Source organism: Geotrypetes seraphini, chromosome 4 (assembly GCF_902459505.1).
Source record: "Geotrypetes seraphini chromosome 4, aGeoSer1.1, whole genome shotgun sequence".
In the NCBI taxonomy this organism is placed as follows: Eukaryota; Metazoa; Chordata; class Amphibia; order Gymnophiona; family Dermophiidae; genus Geotrypetes; species Geotrypetes seraphini.
In genome coordinates this window covers 312,729,409-312,754,152 of record NC_047087.1, presented here as the reverse complement: position 1 = coordinate 312,754,152, position 24,744 = coordinate 312,729,409, and the positions used below count along the sequence as shown (strand labels likewise).

The 24,744-nt window shown below is 45.8% G+C and overlaps 1 protein-coding gene across 20 annotated transcripts in view; it reads left to right on the top strand.

The window, feature by feature from the left end:
• Positions 1–24,744, top strand: part of ABLIM1 (actin binding LIM protein 1) — a 445,444-nt gene that overhangs the window by 361,906 nt on the left and 58,794 nt on the right. For 14 of the 20 annotated variants that reach the window (XM_033940562.1, XM_033940555.1, XM_033940563.1 and 11 more), the window contains 5 exons: positions 129–206; positions 5,329–5,484; positions 7,567–7,611; positions 17,004–17,039; positions 17,616–17,739. In XM_033940562.1, the coding sequence (XP_033796453.1) occupies positions 129–206; positions 5,329–5,484; positions 7,567–7,611; positions 17,004–17,039; positions 17,616–17,739 (439 nt within the window). The remainder of the gene's footprint in view (positions 1–128; positions 207–5,328; positions 5,485–7,566; positions 7,612–17,003; positions 17,040–17,615; positions 17,740–24,744) is intronic. The other 6 variants (XM_033940566.1, XM_033940559.1, XM_033940557.1 and 3 more) reach the window with 1 other exon arrangement.

Sequence of the window (24,744 nt, the reverse complement as noted above, 5' to 3'; positions counted from 1 at the left end):
CCTGAAAACCTGGCCTGGCAAGGGCCGAAGTTGTACAGGCCTGCATTAAAGTGTGCTCTTCGTATCCTGGGTGAAATTCCCTGGCTCACCATTCCATCTGGGTTGTTTTTGTTTTTTTTTCTTTCCAGCCCACAAGAACCTCATCTGATAGCATTTATTCCCGACATGGCTCCAGCATACCCGGGTCTCCGGCACATACCATCTGTGTAAGTATCTGCTTCTGCCTGCAGCTTGTATCCAAACCCCCGCTGAACTTTGGATTCAGCCCTGACTTTAACTCGAGTCATAATGTGTTGTGGGTAATGTAGTCCTCTTGTCCTTAAGGCAGTATCATCTGCTCATACACAGCTGCTCTACATAGTGAGAACGGACTTCATCTGTAATAGTAAGCCAGCTTATATTCACGAAGTGCAGTGCGTCACCGAACGTTCTTGTATTCATGCAGTTTTAAAGGCCAGAGAAGGTCTGGGAGCAAGATGTGGACCATTGTCCTTTATAGAAGAAAAGATGCTCGCTCTTATAATATAAAAAAGAAAAAAAAAATCTAAGATGGCCTACATGGAGATATTTTGCCCTGAAAACAAGGCAAAATTAAAGCACAATTTAGAAGGGCATTTCTACCATGTCATATTTTCACAGGGACTCTTGCTGAACAGCTCATAATTTATATATATGCACAGAAACCAGCACTGTTAATATACTTGTAAAGTTATGAGACATTTGATTAAATATTTTCAAAGCTATTGACCAAAGTATGAGCCTCATTTCCCCCCCCCCCTTTTACAAAACCGCGGAAGCGTTTTTTAGCGCAGGCCAGCATGCTAAATGCCCTGCACTGCTCCCGACGCTCATAGAAACTCTGTAACATAGTAACATAGTAGATGACGGCAGATAAAGACCCGAATGGTCCATCCAGTCTGCCCAACCTGATTCAATTTAAATTTTTAAATTTTTTCTTCTTAGCTATTTCTGGGCAAGAATCCAAAGCTCTACCCGGTACTGTGCTTAGGTTCCTACTGCCGAAACCTACTCCAGCCCTTCTCCACCCTTCCAGCCATTGAAGCTCTCCCCAGCCCTTTCTCCACCAAACGGCCATATACAGACACAGACCGTGCAAGTCTGCCCAGTTCTGGCCTTAGTTCAATTTTTAATGTTATTTTCTGATTCTGTGAATGTCAGGAGCAGCTCGGAGCATGCAGCACAACGGCCTGCGCTGAAAACCGCTTCCGTGGTTTTGTAAAAGGAGGGGTTTGTGCGATCAATTTTTTGGTCCAATTTTCGGGACAACAATGAAAAACGTAATTTGGATAATTCCGTCCATTTAATAATAATAATAATAATTTTTATTCTTCTATACCGCCATCCTGAAAAAGTTCTAGGCGGCTCACAACAAGGTGAGCTAATACATGGGATAGAGATAAAATACAAATTAGAATAAAGGACTTAAAAACAGATAAAGACAGAAAACATTTACAATATAATGCAGAAAATACCGGCATGGCAGGGAAAGAAGTAATACATTTATCTGAATTCAGCATCAAAGACTATATATAAAAGCCAGATTTGAGCTTTCTATCAGTTTTGGTTTCTGTACTGTAGATACTGAACGTAGCGACTTTTGTCGGTCTCCGCGCGACCGGAACCAGAGTACCCGTCGCATCAGACGCTCTAGTTTAGGAACGAATGCATATCTGAGTCTAATATTTGTAGTTTAGCTGAAGACCCTAGGCTACTCATACACAATATTTCCTAAAATTCTGAGATGGTCGACTGGGGACATGTTTCAAAATTGGACCACTTGACATGGAATGACCCTGTACTTAGCTTTTAACAGCACTGCTGCGCTGTCGCCTTTTAATCAAATGCCTCATTTCTGCTTGGCAGACAGAGAACCTAAGAATAGCCTTACTGGGTCAGACCAATGGTCCATTAAGCCTAGTAGCCCGTTCTCACGGTGGCCAATCCAGGTCACTAGTACTTGGCCAAAACTCAAGGAGTAGTAATATTCCATGCTACCAATACAGGGCAAGCAGTAGCTTCCCCCATGTCTTTCTCAATAACAGACTATGGACTTTTCCTCCAGGAACTTGTCCAAACTTTTCTTAAAACCAGCTACGCTATCCGCTCTTACCACATCCTCTGGCAAACGCATTCCAGAGCTTAACTATTCTCTGAGTGAAAAAATATTTCCTCCTATTGGTTTGAAAAGTATTTCTCTGTAACTTCATCGAGTGTCCCCCTAGTCTTTGTCATTTTTGACGGAGTGAAAGATCGATTCACTTCTACCCATGCTTAAGTTCAGCGTCTCCTACAGTCCTGTCTTGATGAAAAACTTGGACGTGGGAGGATACGCAGCACATAAGCATGTCTCTGTCTGCCAAGTAGGAATAAGGTATTTGATTAAAAATTGCGTTGGGTGGTGACATGGCAAAACCGTTAAACAATAACAGTGATGGTGTGTTCTGCATCCAATAAACATAAGGCTTGAAAGGAAGGAAGTGAGGGAAGGTAAGGGAGGGGGAGTCATCCTTACTCCTCCCACAGAGGCGGTCCAATAGTAGAACTTGTGTCACTGGCTAAAAGGCAACAAAAAAAGGAGAGGGGAGGACATGACCCAGTTACTCCACAGTAAAGAAAGTCCAGAGAACAAGAACCAAAAGAGACTGTGGAGAATGACAATGTTCTGGATGCAAGTTTATTGGTGTATTATTCCAAGACAAAAAAATACACATCCACATATGTTGCGGTGTAACAGGACCGTGTTTCGGTAGACACGCCTTCCTCAGGGGTCCAGATCGATGTAAATACACAAATGTGGACGAACAAACAGATAAAAAACCCACTCCTATGTAGAGCAAACTTGAAAAACACTCCACTGTCTCTGGGAGTTTGTGGTGCAGTGGTTAGAGCTATAGCCTCAGGTTGTGGGTTCAAATCCTGCACTGCTCCTTGTGACCCTGGGCAAGACACTTAGTCCCCATTGCCCCAGGTAATAATAATAATAATAACTTTATTTTTGTATACCGCAGTACCATAAACAGTTCAGAGCGGTTTACAATGCAAGAGACTGTATATATACAGCAAAGATATTTATACAGTGAAAATACAGTGTGAGAGACTTATAGAGCAAGATAAGATGCAAGAGTCTGTATAATGCGGTTAAGTGGATTACTATGCAAAGATAGTTACATATATTGCGAGGATACAGAGTGGTGAATGACAAGAAGAATGCAACCAGTATCAATTACGGGAGGGTGCCGAGAGGGGAGGGGTAAGTAAGGAGGATGGGAGTATTGGATTGAGGGGGAGGAAAGGAGAGATCGGGGGGGGGGGAGGAGAGGTGGTAGAGTTTGGTTAATTGGAGGGGAGGGGTTAGAGAAATTTATCATAGAGGTAAGATTTGAGAGATTTCCTGAAGGATGAGTAAGATGGGGCAGATGAGATGAGGGTGGTCAGGTTAGTTAGATAGAGCAGCAGCCACCGGGACAGTTAGGGGAAAATTGCTTGAGTACCTGAAGAATTTGTAATCTGCATGGAATTGTAGGATATGTGGAATATAAATTATAAAAAATTAAAAAAAATCTGTTTGTTCATTCACATTTGTGTGTTTACATCAATCTGGACCCCTGAGGAAGGCGTGTCTGCCGAAACACGGTTGGTACACCGTAACATATGTGGATGTGTATTTTTTGTCTTGGAATAATACACCAATAAAGTTGCATCAAGAACATCGTCATTCTCCACAGTCTCTTTTGGTTTTTGTTCACTGGCTAAAAGACCTAGCTTCAGCCCTGTCGCTGTTTCGGTGACATCCTCTGACAAGTCACTGTCCCAATCACAGTGTCTAAAGGTCTAAAGAGACATCTTGCCATGACCAGCTGGGGCAGGATTAGGGATTTTAGAAATAGCCTGACCCCCCCTCCCCATTTAAAATGTACAGAAATATAGGTGTGAAGGAGGGTATGTATAAAGGGCGAGGAGGACATATTCGCATACTGAAACATTGTAGTTCATTTGAACCCCTCTAATCCACCCGTCTAACCACCATTTTAAATGCAGGGATGGGAGAAACATCCTTCCCTGCGCCAGCTGCAGGACCAGCGTAGGGTGGTGAATCCTTCCCTGACACTGCCCTAGGAGTGGGCGACCACCTCCACCTTATTATCAGTTGCTCTTCTACCAGCATTCTTCACCCCCTCCCAACTCTACGAGGGGCCACTGAGAAGTTCTCAGCCCGACCAACAAGAGAATGATGTGGAGTCATGAAACTTACAAGTTATTCCACACTTTTCTTGACACTTTTCATTTCAATGAAATGAATCAAAAACTGTCAAGAAAAATGTGATCAGGCTGAGAACTTTTCAGGGGCCCCTTGTATTGTGATGTCATAATGGCTCATTCCACCAATAAGAGCCAACTTCATTGGTGATGTCACAATCACTTGGTTTCCCTATACTTGTGCCCATTTGCCTCATTGAAGCAAAAATTTCAAGAAAAGTGTGGAATACCTTGTACGTTTCCCGGCTCCACATCATTCTCTTCTTGGCTAGGCTGAGAACTTTTCAGCGGCCCCTCGTGTATTACCCCTCTGCACTTTCCCTCCCCCTCCCCCTCCCCCTCCCCCATATTTTAGTTTAGCAATAGACACAGCATGCATCTCAGGACACTGATGAGGAACCACTCCTAAGTGTCACAATATTGCCCCCTTCTTATCCCCTCCTCTTTCACGCTTTCTATCTGACCTACAAATGTTCTCCATGGAGAGAACTGGAGGAAGGCCTGGGGTGGGAGGCGGGGAAGAGCACTCAGTTGTGTATTACCTTCCCTTCACTGATTCTCTTGACTTTCTCCAGCTCTCCCGCTGTCCCTGTTAGTGTGGGTCCTCCCTCTCTCTCGGCTCCTCCGTCTCTTTGTGGTCTCTTGGAAGTGGATCTCCTTCCACTGAGGTGTAGATGTCATCTCCAGTTGAGGGACAGCCAAACTACGGAAGGGAAGGAGTGGGGGGAGGGCAGAGAGGAGGAGGATTGCTGGCGCCCCAAGGAAGATGCCACCCCCTTGCCCCCCCCCTCCTTTTACTATGCCACTGATTCAAACAGTACAGACACACTACCTCCTCCCCCCGAATCTATACGGGGCACCTAAATTTAGGTGCACAGGGAAGAGACGCACACAAATTAATTAGTCCACAAGCCAATTAACACCCGCTATTGGCATTAATTGGCACTTATTTGGACTGATGCATCTGAATAACACTGTGCGCCTGAAGAGTCTCGTGTCTTGCCATTCAGAGGTCTGTTGTAACTTGATCTCCTTTTCTCTATCTCTTAGGCGAAAGTAGACAATGAAATTCTGGATTACAAGGACCTAGCGGCCATCCCCAAGGTCAAAGCCATCTACGACATCGAACGGCCTGATCTCATCACCTACGAGTCCTTTTACACCACTGCCCTTGAGGACCGCCAGGAGCAGCAGAGCCTGGGGGAGGTAAGGATCTTGATAGCTGTCTTCTTGCTACGTTTTCAGGAGTGGTTCATTTCTAGTCGGAGAATGAACATCTAATGGCGATCGGGCAGCGCTCTCCAAGAGACAGAGGTGCTCCCAGAATGAATACAATGCTTTGATATGGGTTTACGGAGAGGCTGCCGCCTGGGATAAAGGGAGGACCATCACTGCCTCTTTATGCACTCTTCAAACTACTGCGCTCATCGAAATCGCTGTTAAAGAGACAGCGGCTAAATACAGGCACCGGAAAAATCCGCACAAAACATGTATTCTGTAACACAACATTGTATTTCTATACCGCATAACCATAAGTTCAGTGCGGTTAGTGCCCTTTATGAATTGGCGCTTAGCTCTGATTCCCGTGCCCAGCTCTGAGCGTGAAGACTTATATCTGCTCAAACCTGATGTAAAGCCTGACGCGCGACGCAACCCCCGAATTCTATAGCACTGCGCCTAAGATTTTTGAAGCATCCCTGATCTGCCCATGCCATGGCCACGCCCCTTTTGGGGTTATACACGAGACACTTCAGGCGCACAGTGTTATTCAGATGCGTCAGTCCAAATAAGTGCCAATTAATGCCAATAGCGGGTGTTAATTGGCTTGTGGACTAATTAATTTGTGTGCATCTCTTCCCTGTGCACCTAAATTTAGGTGCCCCGTATAGATTCGGGGGGAGGGGGGGGGAGTGTGTCTGTACTGTTTGAATCAGTGGCATAGTAAAAGGAGGGGGGGCAAGGGGGTGGCATTTTCCTTGAGGCGCCAGCAATCCTCCTCCTCTCTGCCCCCCCCACTCCTTCCCTTCACACATACGTTTTTAACTTCAGTGCGAGCAGCCACCGACTTACCTCCCGCATCGGCTTTGGCGCTCTCTCTGACATCGCTTAAGGGACCCGAGCCTAGGAAATAACATCAGAGAGGGCGCCGAAGCCGACGCGGGCAGTAAGTCGGTGGTTGCTGGCGCCGAAGGGGAACAGGGGAAGTGGCGTGTGCGAGCGGCGGAGTTGGGTCCGGGGAAGAGGGCAGGCGATGGGCGCCACTGCCCCGGACGCCGTTGGTTTGAATCCTTAGCAGGGCTGTTATTCCTGGTAGTTAGCAGTGCGGCCTGACGAGGATCCAGACAGGCTGGGATTCTGTCCTGGTTGTGTCTCGTTGAATGCACGAATTATCGTCCCGCTTTGCTTAAATAAACGGAATACAGTGCTCCCCCGAGATTCGTGGGGGTTCCGTTCCAGGAACCCCTGCGAATCTCGAAAAACCGCAAATACGGTTTTTCATGGGGGCGCCTGAAGAGGGCAGCGGGAGAGCAGCCGGAGCGCTGCGAGTGCAGGAAATCACTCGCGGTTCTCTCCGACCGCCTCTTCCTGCACAAAGTCGGGCCTTATCCAATCAGGAGCTGCGTGTCAAAGCAGCTCCTGATTGGATAAGGCCCGACTTCGTGCAGGAAGAGGCGGTTGGAGCGAACCGCGAGTGATTTCCTGCACTTGCAGCGCTCCGGTTGCTCTCTCCTGCCTCTCCCTCTGCCCTCTTCTTATCGGCGGTTCGCGGTCCGAAAATACCGCGAAGGACCGGGACCGCGAACTGCCTACCGCAAACAACCGGGGGAACACTGTAATAGAAACGGGCTTGAAGTAGGACACGTTCAGGACTGGTTGAGCATATGAGGATTCACCCAGGTCAGGAGGCAATGTTGTACATGTAGCTAGGAACACCATCCAATGGAAGTCAAGTCCTCTGGGAACTAAGGCTGGTATTGGACAGACCTGCACGGTCTGTATTCCATATATGGTGATTCGGTGGAGGATGGGCTGGGGCAAGCATCAGTGTGAACTCCACTAATATGGAACAGGAGGATGTTACTGGCCAGACTTTATGGTAGATGTCCTGCAAACAACGGGATGGTTGGATTGGCTGGAGTGAGCTTGGACGGCAACTTCTGACAATACCAGATTTTACAGTCCAGAATCATGCCAGGTCTAGTACCTGAAAGAATGGCGGAAACCTCTTATTGGCCAAGATTGTTCCACCTCTGTGTGTCTGATGGTCACCATAATTTTTCTTGGCAGGCCACCAGTCCCAGGAGCAACAGATCATTGACTCCTATTGACAGAGTAAGTAGGGCGTGCCTGTAGCACGCAAAAATATGGTGACTAATCCATGTCCAGAACTCTCTCTGTTCGTTTTTTCCTTTCCTTGCTAAACGATGCCTCTGATTGATCTATGTTGCTTTCTTCTCTTTGGAATTTCACCTTGTGTGTGTTCCAAAGGTTACCTAATTAACCCCCAGGTAAAGCAACTCATCTTCTGTCTGACTGTAGGCTCAAACACTTCCTTAGAAGCTTCAGCAAGTGACTTGGAAACTAAGTGGGACCAGTGGTGTAGTGAGGATAGAAGGTGAACAACTTCTCCTGCTGCTTATGCCGGTGTTGGCTTTCCCTCTGATGTCACTTCCTAGCCCTGCGACCAGGAAGTGATTTCACAGGGGAGTCAGGCCAGTGCGAGCAGCAGGCCAGAAAAGTTGCTGACGCCGGAGAAGATTTAGAGAGGTACGGGCAAGGGGGGGAGGTGCCAGTGCCCCCACCAAGACAGCACCTGGGGCGGTCCACCCCTCCCCCCAACCCCCTATTACGCCACTTAGTGGGGCATATCCTGTGCTCTTTGGCGTGCAAATCCCCAGAATGCCTTTGAGAGTGCTAAAACATGACACTGGAAGGAGGCAGGAGAGGATGAAGATATGGTCTGTGCTCGATTTTCTGATGTTGCTCACGTTTATATTTATGTAGGGTTGCTAGATTTCCTCTTTGAAAGAAGAGGACGCCTGGCCCCGCCCCGTTCAGCCTGTACCTCCTCCGGCTCCGCCCCTTTCCTCCCCAACCCCGCCCCCAAATGAACCTCCCTGAACTCGAAGGCCACATGTGGAAGCCTTTGCACATGGACGGACGTCAACGCAATGATGTCACATGCATGCACGTGCGTCTATGATGTCATCACGGTGACAGCCACGCTTGCGCAAAGGCTTCCAGACGCAGCTTCTGAGCTCAGGACTTCCAAAACCTGGCAGTTTGTCCAGGTTTTGGAAATCCCTCTGGGCCGCCCGGACAGTCCTCTAAAAAAGAGGACATGTCTGGGTTTTCCTGGACATCTGTTAACCTTATGTTTATTTCACTTTGGCCAATGTTTGTGGCCACCATAATCTCTGCTCACAATTCAGTTCTGGTGAAACCCAAAGTTGCAAGGTGTGCTGAAATAGCTCTGTGGGCAAACTTAGGGTTACCAGTTTTGACTGTTGTGAAATCCGGACCCATGGCCACGCCCATTTCTACCAAGCCCTGCCCCGTTCTACCCAAGCCACACCCCCCATTCCGCCCCAACCCCCTCAACCCGTTCTTGTGCTCAGAGCCGCATCGGGAGGGCATCTGCGAATGTGTGGGTGTGACATGAAGACGTGCGTGTGCGTGATGTCCTCCCAATGCCGTCCCGAGCTGGAAGCTTTTCAAAACCCGGCACTTTGTCCGAGTTCTGAACAGCTTTCGGCTAGCTGCGAGGTCAGGGCGGCGTCTGCGCATGCGCGGATGCAGTGCGGTGATGTCACACCCATGCGCGCATGCATGCGATGTCATTGCATCAGACGAGTGCATGCTCAGATGCCCTCCCGACAAGTGACCAGGTGGAGGGGGGGCGGGGCTGTGGGCAGGATCAGGGCGTGACTCGGGTGGAATGGGGGCGGGGCCAAGGGTCCGGATTTCCGTTCCTGAAAATCTGGTAACCCTACCTGAAAGTGACCTGGGTTCCTATATCTACCCTACCCTGGAGAAATCTTGGCTTCTAATTTTGCTTACTGAGATTGGGGGGTTCATTATTCCACACTAATGGCAGGGCCAGCTTAACCATTAATTATCAAGCTTATGTTTATTTATTTCTTTTTTTTTTTTTTTTTATAAATCTTTATTCATTTTAAATTTTACAAGTGTACAAAAATCCATTCACTAATATACAATTCCACTTGAAATTGTACAACATTCACACAAAAAGAATTTACCCCCCACCCATCCCACATGAAACATATTTATAGATAGATATCACATAATATAATAACTATATCATTCATTTTTGTTTATCTTTGAAAGCTAAAAACCCACCCTCCCACCCAACATACACATATATTAATTGGGGACAAATGCTAATTATTCATTATAATAATTTATTAATGGCCCCCATACATCCTTAAATTTATTAAAATATCCTTTTTTAACTTTATTTATTTCTTGAGTTTTCTCTACCTTGCTCCCAAGGGAGCTCAGAATGGTTTATATGGCTTTATTTAGGTACTCACGCATATTTCCCTCCCAGAGTATCCACTAGATCTAAGCAAGTTACAAGGGAAAATATATATAAATCATAAAACATATAAATTACAAACTCACTGCACTAAATAATACAGGCAACAATTCCTTGGAGGGGTAGCAAAAGATGACTTTTAATTGCATGCTTTTATAGGATTATGGTGAGATGATCATTATCCTCGGTTAATTATCAAAATCTTCTGTGAACGGGGACGGATTAAGGGCCTGAAATTTTAACTGAAGGAGGTGCAAAGCTGGTGCACTGGCCCTGCACTCTTCAACCTGGCTCCAGCTGGAGTTTGGGATTTGCCCCCCTCAAGGTTATTCATCTTTACAAAAGAGGAGGGAGGGGGTCAATTTGCCGCTTTTAATAATATAAATAAATGAAGCAACTTGAAACTGCACCAGAAGTTGAGAATGGGGCGAGGTCGCCTGAGAAAGGACAGAAAGCGAAGAGAGATCAAGAATCCTTCCAGAAAAGCCGAGGGGAGAGGCTGTGATTTCCCGCCCAGTATTACATCATGCAGGGAGTGGTGGGCCTTTCACAGAGGGAGAACAGAAATGCCAGGGCCGCATGCTGTGAAAACAAGGATTTCAGTCTTGTCTTAACATGACCCCGGCAGAAGCAGGCCGGCCACCTTGCATTTTTCATATAAGTGCAGCTCCAAATTTTTCAGTGACTGTGGGGAAACATAACTAAACAGAGAAACATGATGGCAGATAAAGGCCAAATGGCCCATCCGTAGCATCCACTATCTCCTCCTCTCCCTATTGGCTAAGGCTCTTAACATTTGCATCTCCTCTTCCTATAGGCTAAGGCTCTTTACACCTGCATTGTGAGGTCATAGAACTTTATGGTTATAGACACATAGTAACATGATGGCAGAAAAAGGCCAAATGGCCCATTCACAGCATCCACTTTCTCCTCCTCTCCCTATAGGCTAAGGCTATTTACACCTGCATTGTGAGGTCATAGAACTTTAGTAACATAGTAACATGATGGCAGAAAAAGGCCAAATGGCCCATCCACAGCATCCACTTTCTCCTCCTCTCCCTATTGGCTAAGACTCTTAATATTTGCATCTCTTCTTCCTATAGGCTAAGGCTCTTTATACCTGCATTGTGAGGTCATAGAGCTTTATGGTTATAGAAACATGATGGTAGATAAAGGCTAAATGGCCCATCTACAGCATCCACTATCTCCGCCTCTCCCTATTGGCTAAGACTCTGAACATTTGCATCCTCTCTCCCTATTGGCATCCTCTCTCCCTATTGTGATGTCATAGAACTTTATGGTTATAGAAACATAGTAACATGATGGCACATAAAGGCCAACTGGCCCACCTAGTCTGCCCATCCTAGGGTTATCAGACATCTGGGTTTACCCAGATATGCCCCCTTTTTAGAGGACATGTCCAGATGGCATTTCAAAACACAGCACTTTGTCCGGGTTTTGAAAAGCTTCCACCTCGGGACCGCTTCAACAAGGCATCTGCGCATGTGCGGATGCAATGTGGTGAAGTCGCGCACGTGTGCATGCCTATGACATCATCATTTTGCATCCGTGAATGCGCAGATGTCCTCCCAATGTGGGCCCGAGGTCGAAAACAGGGCATGACTTGGGTATAATGGGGTAGGATGGAACTGGGTGGGAGTGGGTGGGGCTATGGGTCCAGATTGTAGACAAGTAACCCTAGAGCAGGGATCTCAAAGTCCCTCCTTGAGGGCCGCAATCCAGTCGGGTTTTCAGGATTTCCCCAATGAATATGTATTGAAAGCAGTGCATACACATAGATCTCATGCATATTCATTGGGGAAATCCTGAAAACCCAACTGAATTGCGGCCCTCAAGGAGGGACTTTGAGACCCCTGCCCTAGACTATCTGCAGTAACCATTATCTCTTCCTCTCGCACTTATCCACGCCTTCTTGGATTCAGACACAGTCTCTGTCTGCACCACTTCTTAAGGGGAAACAGTGTTAAGATCCCCCTAACACCGCTGCTTCAGGGCACAGGATCAACCATTGCAGCCACCTGCTCTCTAGATTTCGTCTGTCACGTGAACCCTCAGCTGCTCAGTGCAAGTGAGACAAGGTGGCACCCAGCAAGGGGACGTGGCCATGCGCTCCAAACCGTGCCCCCTTGCTGGGTACCGCCTTGTCTCACTTGCTCTGAGCAGCTGAGGTTTCACGTGACAGACGAAATTTAGAGAGCAGGATGGTTGCAATGGTTGATCCTGTGCCCTGAAGCAGCGGCGTTTCAACTGCAAAACAATGGTCACCATCGGGTGAGGGGGGGGGGCCTTACCGCTGTTCCACTGCTCATATAAACAATTTATTTATTACAAGTGTGTTATTGAATTTTGGGTTGTTCCTCCAGTCCTTTATATTCACTTTCTTGTCTTATACCATTCACTGCCTGTAACTGAGTAATGCACCTCTGTATCGGCTCAATTCCAGCTATTGGCACGTGGGCAGACAAGGAAAAATCTCTCCTATGAGTTAAAGTGTGTCACTTGGAAAAGGTTTTCTTGGTCTGTGGCGCCACCTAGTGTTAATAAATTAAATATGTTTGATTATTCGGGGCAGATCTGTCTCCTGCAGGGTTTCCCAACCGTTTCCAGCCCAAGGCAAACCTACATTAACCAGAGTTACATCTGGGCACACACAAGAGCTGAGCAGCCTGTTTGCTGGCGTGAGGTGGCAGCCATAGAGAAAGGCCTCATTCAGCTCACACGTAGGTTCTAGAATACCAGTACTTATTTGTGCATAAAGTGTGTAAATGCAAAGTGGGCCTAGTCTCTCAGTTATACATGTGATTTATAGAATATTGTAAGTTACACACATCCCTTGGCATAACTGTTGGCGCCTATATTAAGTGCCCCAATGCAACTTGGTCTAGCATTCTATAATAGCATTTAGTGCCCAGATTTGCCGTACAGGGCCAATCTGGTCCATCTAGTGCAGTATTCTGCTTCCAAAAGGGGCCGATTTAGGTCACAAGTGCCTGGCAGAACTCCAAAGAGTAGCAGGATTCCAGAATCGCAAAGAGAAGCGAGATTCCAGAATCCTAAAGATTAGCGAGATTTTGGAATCTCAAAGAATAGCGAGATTCTGGAACCCCAAAGAGTAGCAAGATTCCAGAATCCCAAAGAATAGCGAAATTCTAGAATCCCAAAGAGAAGCGAGATTCTGGAATCCCAAAGAGAAGCAAGATACTGAAATCCCAAAGAGTAGCGACATTCTAGACTCCCAAAGAGAAGCAAGACTCTAGAATCCCAAAGAGAAGCGAGATTTTGGAATCCCAAAGAGTAGTGAGATTCTGGAATCCCAAAGAGAAGCGAGATACTGGAATCCCAAAGAGAAACGAGATTCTGGAACCCCAAACAGTAGCAAGATTCTGGAATCCCAAAGAGAAGCAAGATTTTTGGAATCCCAAAGAGTAAGTAGCGAGATTTCGGAATCCCAAAGAATAGTGAGATTCCAGAATCCCAAAGAGAAGCGAGATTCCGGAATCCCAAAGAGTAGCCAGATTCTGGAATCCCAAAGAGAAGCTTGATACTGGAATCCCAAAGAGTAGCGAGATTCTGGAATCCCAAAGAGAAGCAAGATTCCGGAATCCCAAAGAATAGTGAGATTCTGGAATCCCAAAGAGAAGCAAGTTTCTGGAATCCCAAAGAGAAGTGAGATTCCGAAATCCCAAAGAGTAGCGAGATTCTGGAATCCCAAAGAGTAGCGAGATTTCGGAATCCCAAAAAAGTAGCAAGATTCCAAAATCCCAAAAAGTAGCATGACTCCATGCTACTGATCCCAGAGACAGCAGCAGCTTCTCCCATGTCTATCTTTATAGCAGATTTATGGATTTTTTGTTTAACCCAGATGCATGAACTGCTGTTACTACATTCTCTGGTAACAAGTTCAAGAGCTTAACCTATTCGTTTATAAAGTGTTACTATGTAGCCTCATGGAGTGTCCATTCTTTGTATTTTTTGAAAAGTTATTTAAAAAAAAATCAGTTCACGTTTGCCTGTTCACTCTGGAGTTTTTAGTTCTCCACCCTTCAGCCATCTCTTTTCCAAGCTGTTATAGAATTGGCACTCAGGGCATGTCAAGTTGGCACCTACCATGAGGTACTGAGTTACAGAGTTGCCCCGGTGAGCACAGCTCAGATACAAGTAATGGGCAGAGTGAAGTTTGCGCTTTCTTTTCCTTTTTCATGCTGTGACAAATCTTCTTCTTAGCGAAAGCTAGAAGGATGCTAAGTTGCATAGGGAGAGGTATGGCCAGTAGGAAAAAGGAGGTATTGATGCCCCTGTTTAAGACTTTGGTGAGACCTCATTTAGAATATTGTGCACAATTCTGGAGATATAAAAAGGATGGAGTCGGTCCAGAGGAAGGCTATGTCATAAGACGTACAGGGACAGATGCAAAGATCTCAATATGATTACTTTGGAGGAAAGGTGGGAGAGGGGAGATATGATAGAGACGTTTAAATACCTACGTAATATAAATGTGCATGAGTCAAGTCTCTTTCATTGAAAGGAAACTCTGCAATGAGAGGGTATAGGTTGAAGTTAAGAGGTGATAGGCTCTGGAGTAATCTAAGGAAATGCTTTTTTATGAAAAGGATGGTAGATGCGTGGAACAGTCTCCTGGAAGAGATGGTGGAAACAGAAACTGTGTCTGAATTCAAGAGGGCTTGGGATAGGCACGTGGGATCTCTCAGAGAGAGAAAGAGATAATGGTTACTGCGGATGGGCAGACTGGATGGGCCATTTATCTGCCATCATGTTTCTATGTTACTAAAGTTCTATGACATCACAAGTCTCTTTGAATTTATTCTAATGTCCCAATTGTAATGAGTTCATACGTTCAAACCAAAAATTAAAATTTATTCTACCCCAATTTTTCCAGTTTTTGATGATTAGATGCATAGCAACTCCTGCCATGATAAGGAATAATCTATTCTTATTTGCATTGATTGGACTCTTGGGCATTAATAATGTTCCAAACAACACTACGTCATATGACATTGACATTGAGACTTCCAATATCATATTAATTTGACCCCAAATAGTCCTCCAAAATTTAAGTATCAAGGGACAATAGAATAATAGATGATCCAGTGTCCCTATATCGAGATGACAATGGCAGCATCTATTAGACTTAGAACTGTCATTTCAAATCTTCCCCTCCCCCAGCACCTCTCGTATCTATCTTGTCTATACTCTGCCCTATCTTATTTTATATTTCATAACTTCAATTTTAGTATTGTAAACCGACCAGATACTTGATGATCGGTGTATCAGATTATAACTAAACTTGGAATCAACTTAGACTTCTAACTCTGAAATCCTTCCTCTGGTATTTTCTTATCTTTCACAAGTCCAAAATAATCTCCATTATATTATTAGAGATGACAGTTAAGGGCTTCCCCTGAATTAAGTCCTTTGAGCTCATGTTCATTAATCACTATACAGTAGATAGTGTGTATACATTACATTACATTAGTGATTTCTATTCCGCCATTATCTTGCGGTTCAAGGCGGATTACAAAAGATGTTATCTGGCCATTTCCAGAGGAATTGAAGAGTAGAGCGAGTTGCTTCAGAGAATTGGGATGAGTCTATCATCTGCGTATATGTAAAACATCACTGCGCTAAAGAAACTAAATATATATATTACACAATGTTGGAGACAAAGAAGAATCGTACGGGACTCCCCATGAGTTCTTCCATGACAAAGAATATTTATCTTTAGTAAATACTTCATATATTCTACTTTCTAAAAATCTACCATTACCCCTGATCCCAATTGAATCCGGGCAGCTCAACAGTAGATCGAGATCTACAAGATCAAAAGCGCTACTTAGATTCAACTGCAGGATCAGGGCTAAATAAAATAGTAAGCTGAATTACCAATGATGCTATTACTGTTTCTGTGCTATATCCTGAACGAAACCCTTACTGATGATCATGTAAAATATTGAATTTATTCAAATATTTTACTAGTTCAGCATTTTCCGGTCCGTATATTAGTCTTCGCCTAATATGCTGATTTTCTTATCTTTCATAAGAGCTACAGGTGAAGTTAGGAAACTGCTTTGGTTTTCCCGTGGCCCGACAAGTGCGCGCAGGACAGTGGGACCCCGTCAATTGCGCTCCATACAGCAGATACTGTTTTGTCTTTTTGAGGGTTACAAAGTAACCCTCTTTTTTGAGAGGGGGGTGAGTGGTGGGGAGAACCCCCCACACATACACTACACTTAAAATATTCACTTGGTTTCTACTGTTAGGGTAAGGATTTAATCCTCATCAAACCTTACCCTAACACCAGCGCAATTGACGGAGTGCCATTGTCCTGCACACTTGTCGGTGTACTGGTTTTCCTGTTCTGGTAGGCATGAAGAAGTATTTGGTGCCAGGTGTGCCAGTAGCGAGATTACTCATTGAATGGTCTCAGGACTTGAGAAGGAGGGGACATTGCTTCCCAACCCTGTCCTGGAGGACCTCCTCTCCCATGCCAGTCGGGATTTCAGGATAGCCCTAATGAATATGCGTGGAGCAGATTTGCATACCTGGCACCTCCATTATATGTAGATCTCGCTCATGCATATTCATTAGGGCTATCCTGAATACCCACCTGGCCTGGGGGGGGTCCTCCAGGACAGGGTTGGAAACCACTGCTCTAGTCACTTCTCACAGGGATTTGTCAGCAAGAAAAGTGTTCCAGAACCGGGTCAAGTGTACAAAGGCAGAACCTCGCCGAGATCAAGGCAGCAAGATGTGGGGGAAGCGTTAGGAGGGGTGGGATTTAGTGGCACTGTTTTGCTGAGAAGCCCAGGTCTCAGAGAGTGATCTTTTTATAGTTTAGAAATAATTTTAATTTACTTAAATGCCTCCCATCTAGTATTTCTTGCTCCTTCTTGCTCTCTTCTGCCATGAATTGCAGCTCAGTATTTGTAAGCTTGAGGCTAGGTTAGGATTGCACTATTCACCCAACGGCAGGGTCACCAGGTGCCTTCAGCCGCTCTGAAAAGGTTTTATTTCAGGAAGAGCTAAGCCTGATCCTGTTTTACAAGCGGAGGTGAGTTGTAAATCAGCCCCTGAGTCGTAAAAGCATCCACTAAAGCCATGTCTCGTTCTTCTCATGTCTTTGCAGTCTCCAAGGACGCTGTCTCCCACACCGTCTGCAGAAGTAAGTACGAATGATCCTGGGAGGTATTATTTAATCTAGGTACAAAGACGTGGGAGTCCAGAGGTCTGGACATAAGAGGACTCTGACAATGTAGTTATAGGGATTCAGTTGGATGTTTCCGTTATTGATTGCATTTGACTTGTTTCGAAGCCACCAATCCAAAGGCCTCCTTGTTGTTTTCTCCATCACTGATGAGTTCTGCTGTCTGCAGGTTCAGAGCCCTGACGTGACTTGGTTTATAGACCTTCTCACTGGCTGCTTTCAATCCCTAACTCCTCTCCTTGGGTTCTGCATCCCCAGCCCCAAATGTCATGTCTGTCTGTCCAAGTTAGACTGTAAGTTCTTCCGAGCAGGGACTGTCTATAAATGTCAAAATGTACAGCACTGTGTAAGCCTTTCAGCGCTATATAAGTGATAAGTAGTAGTAAGCTCTTCTGAGCACGGTGTACATCTTTCAGCGCTAAAGAAGTGATAAATAGCAGTAGTAGTAGGGCCAGTCATTGGTTCTCCAAATAAGCCTGTGTTGTTTTGTGTGACTCACGACATCTGCTCATTCTTCTCTTATTTTGGTTCCAGGGCAATCAAGATGGCCGTGTCATTCACCGATCGACCAGTCAGGGTTCTATCGGATCTCCTGTCTATAGCCGACATAATTACACGCCTACATTATCTCGCTCCCCCCAGCACTTCCACAGACCTGGTAAGAGTCTCTGCAGCCCAGCGTTTCCGCTTTCGGTACCATCTCTGGTCAAGTAGAAAAATGAATTCCAATGCCACAACAGTGTAGAAAGTGTGTAAGCGAATAGCTTGGAATAGCGGTAAGCCCAACCATCATATGGTTAGTGGCAATATTGAGTCCACTATCTGGTTAACGTGGAGGGGCATAATAAAAAAAAAAAAGTCTAAGTCCCCTTTTGGCCTAAGCCCTTAAACGCTGAAAGTAGCAGCAGGGAAATGTCCATTCTCCAAAAAAATGTCCAAAATGAGGGGTTTTTTTTGAGAATGGCCTACCTCTACGTCCAGCAGTTTAATCACCCAGACCACCACTACATCTAACCTTAAAACACATTCCCAACCCCAAAATCGCCCAAGTCCCTAACGCCCAAAACAAGACCTTTTAGGCAAAGGAGGGGCCAGTCATGTGCCTAAAAGCTGGATTCTGTAACCGGCGTCTCTCAAAAACAACACTGGTTACAGAATCCCCACCCCCCCCCCGCAACGATCGCGACAACCTGCCCACACCCTATCATGACCGCACCCCCCTGAACTGCCACGAATACCGGCAGGAGAGATCCCAGGCCCTCCTGCCGAAGGCAGCCCCCCACTCACCCCCGCGAACCACCGGGTCTTGCGGCAGACCCTTTGGAGGCCTGCAATAGGTCCGGGAGGGGGGGTGGGTAGGTGATGGCCCGGATATAAGCCGAGACCCCCATTTTGGGGCTATTTTTTTGGGCTCCAAAATCTGGCTTTAATTCGAGTATATACATAGAAACATAGAAATAGACGGCAGATAAGGGCCACGGCCCATCAAGTCTGCCCACTCAAGTGACCCTCCCTATCTATCTTTGCGGATAGATCCCACATGTCTATCCCATCTGGCCTTAAAATCCGGCACACTGCTGGCCTCAATAACCTGAAGTGGAAGACTATTCCAGCGATCAACCACCCTTTCGGTGAAGAACTTCCTAGTGTCACTGTGCAGTTTCCCGCCCCTGATTTTCCATGAATGCCCCCTTGTTGCCGCGGAACCCTTGAAGAAGAAGATGTCTTCTTCCACCTTGATGCGGCCCGTGAGATATTTGAATGTCTCGATCATATCTCCCCTCTCTCGACGTTCCTCGAGTGAGTAGAGCTGCAATTTCCCCAACCGCTCCTCGTACGGGAGCTCCTTGAGTCCCGAGACCATCCTGGTGGCCATTCTCTGGACCGATTCCAGTCTCAGCACATCCTTGCGCTAATGCGGCCTCCAGAATTGCACACAGTACTCCAGGTGCGGTCTCACCATGGATCTATACAGTGGCATAATGACTTCAGGTTTATGGCTGACGAAACTCCTGCGTATGCAACCTATGATTTGCCTTGCTTTGGATGAAGCTTGCTCCACTTGGTTTGCAGACTTCATATCTTCCCTGACAATCACCCCTAAGTCTCTTTCTGCTTCAGTTCTTGTCAGGATCTCGCCATTTAGGGTGTAAATCTTGCATGGATTTTGGCTTCCCAGGTGCATGACTTTGCATTTTTTGGCATTGAAACTGAGTTGCCAGGACCTAGACCAGTGCTCCAGCAGAAGTAAGTCATGCACCATATCGTCTGCCATTGCTTTTTTGTCTGTTGAGCTTTTGCTCACTACATTGCTCAGTTTGGCATCATCAGCGAATAATGTTATTCTACCTCGGAGCCCTTCTGTCAAGTCTCTTATATAGATGTTGAACAAGATCGGTCCCAGGACGGAGCCCTGTGGCACTCCACTTATCACCTCTGACATTTCGGAGGAGGTGCCATTCACCATCACCCTCTGAAGCCTACCTCCAAGCCAGTTCCCAACCCATTTGGTTAATGTGTCGCCCAAACCTAAAGAACTCATCTTGTTCAGCAACCTGCGGTGTGGCACGCTATCAAATGCTTTGCTGAAATCCAGGTAGACGATGTCCAGGGACTCACCAACATCCAGCTTCTTCGTCACCCAGTCAAAGAAGCTGATCAGGTTGGATTGGCAGGATCTCCCCTTAGTAAATCCATGTTGGCGGGGATCCTGTAGATTCTCCTCGTCCATGATCCTATCCAATTGGCGTTTGATTAGGGTTTCCATTAGTTTGCTCACTATTGAAGTGAGACTCACTGGTCTGTAGTTTGCCATCTCCATCCTGGAGCCTTTCTTGTGTAGTGGAATGACGTTAGCCGTCTTCCAGTCCATCGGGACGTTACCTGTACTAAGGGATAGATTGAAGAGCGCGGATAGTGGTTCCGCCAAGACATCACCCAACTCCCTGAGTACCCTGGGGTGTAGGTTGTCAGGCCCCATTGCCTTGTTGACCTTGATTTTTGACAGCTCGCAGTAGACGCTGCTGGGTGTAAATTTGAAATTACTAAACGGGACTACTGATTTGATCCTTGTCTGTGGCTGAGGGCCGATTCCCGGCGCCTCGCGGGTGAAGACTGAACAGAAGTATTCATTTAACAGTTGGGCTTTTTCCGAGTCCGTCTCTACATGGTCTCCGTCTGGTTTTCTGAGTCGTACTATCCCGCCCGAGTTCTTTTTTCTGTCACTAATATACCTGAAGAAGGATTTCTCTCCCTTCTGGATGTTCTTTGCTAGAGACTCCTCCATGCGGAATTTGGCCTCTCTAACTGCCGCTTTGACGGCTCTTGATTTGGGCAGATAATCTACTCTGGAGTCCTGAGTCCCTGATTGTTTGTAAGAGATGAATGCTTTTTTCTTCTCTTTGATGAGGTCCGAGATTTCCATAGAGAACCACTGTGGCTTGTTGTTCCTACTCCTACTACGGTAATTCTTTTCAAAGTGGAGAACAACTTTTCAATACTATGGATAGGAAAGCACCATGATCTATTACCAAAGTGCCGTTAAATTTAAACGATGGTCTGCCTATTGAGCATACAGCTACATTTTAGGTGTAATTTTGGACTATTCTTTGCCAAGAAGTTCCTGGAAAACATTTTGCTTTGCTGGTACAGGGATTAATATTATCCCGGTTCGATTATTGTAATGTACTGTACCTTGGAATTTCAGTAAAATTAAACAAACATAAGAAAGACTTCCGTTACTACAGAACACAGCAGACCTTGTCATCGATAAGCCGCTTAAATTTGAACATCCAACGCCATTATTGCAAGAGCTTCACCGACTTCCAATCCGTGCTTGGATGGAGTCGCAGTCTCCCTGCGCTAGTTTGCAAGGTCTAATTCCAGATCATTTGACGTAACCAACTCCCCCTTTTGCAAAGCCCTGTGGGTGTCGGAGCAATTGCCGCCGCAGCAGCCGCCACCGTGCCTTTGTAAAAGGATCCCTACATTTGGTTCCAATGATCACTCATGGAAATCGTACTGTACATTGGTGGTTGTTGAATTTTCCCTCATTCGGGGGTCCAGTATAAAAATGTTCTAGAAACATCTTTTTTTAATGTTTTTTTCCAATTCTTTATTCATTTTCAAATCTTTCAACAAGTATACAATAATTAATCAAATAATCATACAAATCACTTGTAAAACTTATCCAATAATGCCTTAAGTACCAAAATACCCCCTCCCCACAATAATAGTAAATTCAATCAAATCATACAAATTATACCTCCCCAATCCCACATAATATTATTCTTTATGTAAAAAGGTGTCTAATCATGCGAATATGCAATCAATGGCCCCCAAATCTTTTTAAAATTAGTATAATTTCTTTTCTGTAAAGCAATAATTCTTTCCATTTTATATATATATAACATACGGAATTCCACCAAAAGGTGCAATTAAGCCTTGTATAATCTTTCCAATTTCTGGTAATATGCTGAATGGCAACTCCTGTCATTATCAATAGAAGTTTATTATTATTTGCTGAAATTTGGCTCTTTGATCTCATCAATGTTCCAAATAAAATTGTATCATAGGATAAAGCAACAGGATTCTCAAATAATGAATTAATTTGAGACCAAATTGACTTCCAAAAGGCATTAATACAAGGACAAAAAAAAATTAAATGATCCAAAGTCCCTGCTTCTAGATTACAGTGCCAACATCTATTAGACTTAGAGCTATCTAACTTTTCTAAACAAACTTTTTTTAAAAAAATTCCTATCCATGAAGATTTAGAACACAGGTGTCGAAGTCGGTCCTCGAGGGCCGCAATCCAGTCGGGTTTTCAGAATTTCCCCAATGAATATGCATTGAAAGCAGTGCATGCACATAGATCTCATGCATATTCATTGCGGAAATCTTGAAAACCCGACTGGATTGCGGCCCTCGAGGATCGACTTTGACACCCCTGATTTAGAATAACCTCCCTACTGCTATGAAACAAATATTCATTATATATTTCATTTTATATATATAAAACAAATATTCATTATATAGTCTGAAAATTTACATATTTGAGGGATAAATTGAATGATAGTTGGCTTTTAATGACTATTAAGACATTTAGGGCTCTTTTTACGAAGCCGTGTAATAGCGCGCACTAATTTGCCGTCTGCGCTAGCCGCTATCGCCTCCTCTTGAGCGGGGGTTAGCACGCGCTAAAAAGGTGCGTGCGATAAAGCCACTAACGCGGCTTCGTAAAAGGAGCCCTTAACCTCCACCTCCTTTTACGAAGCCGCGCTAGGCTTTTCTATCGCTGGCCCCGGCAGCTTTAATTCAGACGCTCGTAGCATTCCTATGAGCATCTGAGCTAAAATCGCGATAAGCCTAATGCGGCTTCGTCAAAGGGGGCGGGGTTTACTTTTTTGTTTTAAATTATGACGCACTTATCTGGGGGTATTTTAATTCAAATGTAAACCGCTTTGGACCTTACTCAGTGTCAGTGATCTAGGCCAGTGTTTCCCAGCCCTGTCCTGGAGGACCACCAGGCCAAAAGGGTTTTCAAGATAACCCTAATGAATATGCATGGAGCAGATTTGCATGCCTGTCACTTCCATTATATGCAAATCTCTCTCATGCATATTCATCAGGGCTAGCCTGAAAACCCGATTGGCCTGGTGGTCCTCCAGGACAGGGTTGGGAACCGCTGATCTAGGAGACCTGAGATTAGATTACAATACTTGGGTTGGTGTCAAAACAGCAACCACCGGGGCAGAGTCCCTTGACAATTGTGTGATATAACGGAACGGCGTTTTGCACCGATCCAAAATTGTCAACATCTTTTCGGGCAAGGGTTAGGGTTAGGGTTAGGGTTGAAATGTGCTCGGTTGTTCTCTGTGCGTTCAGAGGAATCCTTTTCCAAGCAGAGACGCTCTGCGCCAGTGGTTCCCAAACCTGTCCTGGGAGACCCCCAGCCAGTCAGGTTTTCAAGATATCCCTAATGAATATGCATGAGAGAGATTTGCATACCTGTCACTTCCATTATATGCAAATCTCTCTCATGCATATTCATTAGGGAGATCTTGAAAACCCGACTGGTTGGGGGTCCCCCAGGACAGGTTTGGGAACCACTGCTCTGCGTGCTCCTGATCCAAATATTTTTTTCAAAAATCAAATTATGAAGCTGGAGTCGGAATCTGATTCTGACCCCAGCTCCACCCCAAAATTGCTTCCAACCGCGGCTCAGACTCCGCATCCTTGGTTAATGGAATACTAACTTAGCAGATGAAATACACACTTACACCTGCTGTTTGTATATATATATATTATAAATGGTCATGCCAAAATGCTGGAGATATATGCCTAACTTGTAGTATTCTTTAAATTATGCACATGAGAATGAGCCCTGTCCTCATTCTGCCCAAATCCACATATCAGTGGCATAGCCAGACCTGCCGTTTTGGGTGGTTTTACAGTTCAAATGGGTGGGCCTCCAAATTTCTTTCCCTTCCCTCCACCTACAGATCCAGTGTTTGCCTCCCTCCCCGGATCGTGGCCTGGTAACTCTCCTCAGGGTACATCCGAGGTCTGCATTGGCCTAACCACAGCCTTTCCCTCTGTTTTATCCTGCCAGAGATGAAACAAGAAGTGACATCAGCGAGGGCAGGTTGTGGCAGAGGGAAGCCTGCGGGGCCAACACAGGCAGCAGATGTACATCGCTGTTGCCGCCTGTGAAGATGGTAAGGTAGATTGGGGGGGAGGGAGAGTTGCCGGGCCATGAATGGGGGCAGGGGGGAGAGGGAGCAAAATGCTGGATCCAGGGTTGAGGAGAGCGATATGGCAGCAGCTGAACGTTTTTAATGTTCCAGTCAGGGTGGGCCTGTGCCCACCCATAGCTACGTCACACTGACATGAGTAGTTACAGAATTGCACAGAGATACAATTTTGATATTTGCATAAAGTGGAGGTAGTACGTGCAAATTCATCTCATGCATATTCATGGCGGATATCCTGAAAACCTGACTGGCTAGGTGTGTCCTGAGGATCGAGAATCCCTGCTCTGACATAGTATCAGAGAATACTGTACAAAGGGGGCCCAACAGCAGCACTTTGAAGATTTTAGGGGTGACTCTATATAATGAAGCCTAACTTTTAAACGCCAAATATGTTCAGTGGCGATTAGAAGAATGACACATTTATGCATAAATATCAAAATTCTATCTCGGTGCAATTCTGTAACTACTCATGTCAGTGTGACATAGCTATGGGTGGGCACAGGCCCACCCTGACTGGCTACGTGTGTCTCACGGACTGGGTTGAGAATCAGTGGCATAGTAACGGGGAGACGTGGGGCTCTCTCCCGGTGAGGGTGCAGGCACCGTCCTCCTCTCCGCACCCCCAAACTGCCGTGCACGCGCATCGTTTCCTTTCTCCCGTCTGGAACGTTCCTGGCGTGAGCAGCAAACCCCCAGCCTCCTGTCGCTCCAGCGTCGGCTCTTCCTTTGATGTCATTTCCTGGACCCGCACCTAAGAGGTGACGTTAGAGGAAGAGCCGACGCTGGCACGACAGAGGTATGGGGGAAGGGAAGCAGCGCACGTGTGGCAGGAGGGGGCAGGGAAGGAGCGTGTGGAGATGGGGGGGTAGAGAAGAGGGAGGGGGAGGGGCACCTCTCACCTTCACTAC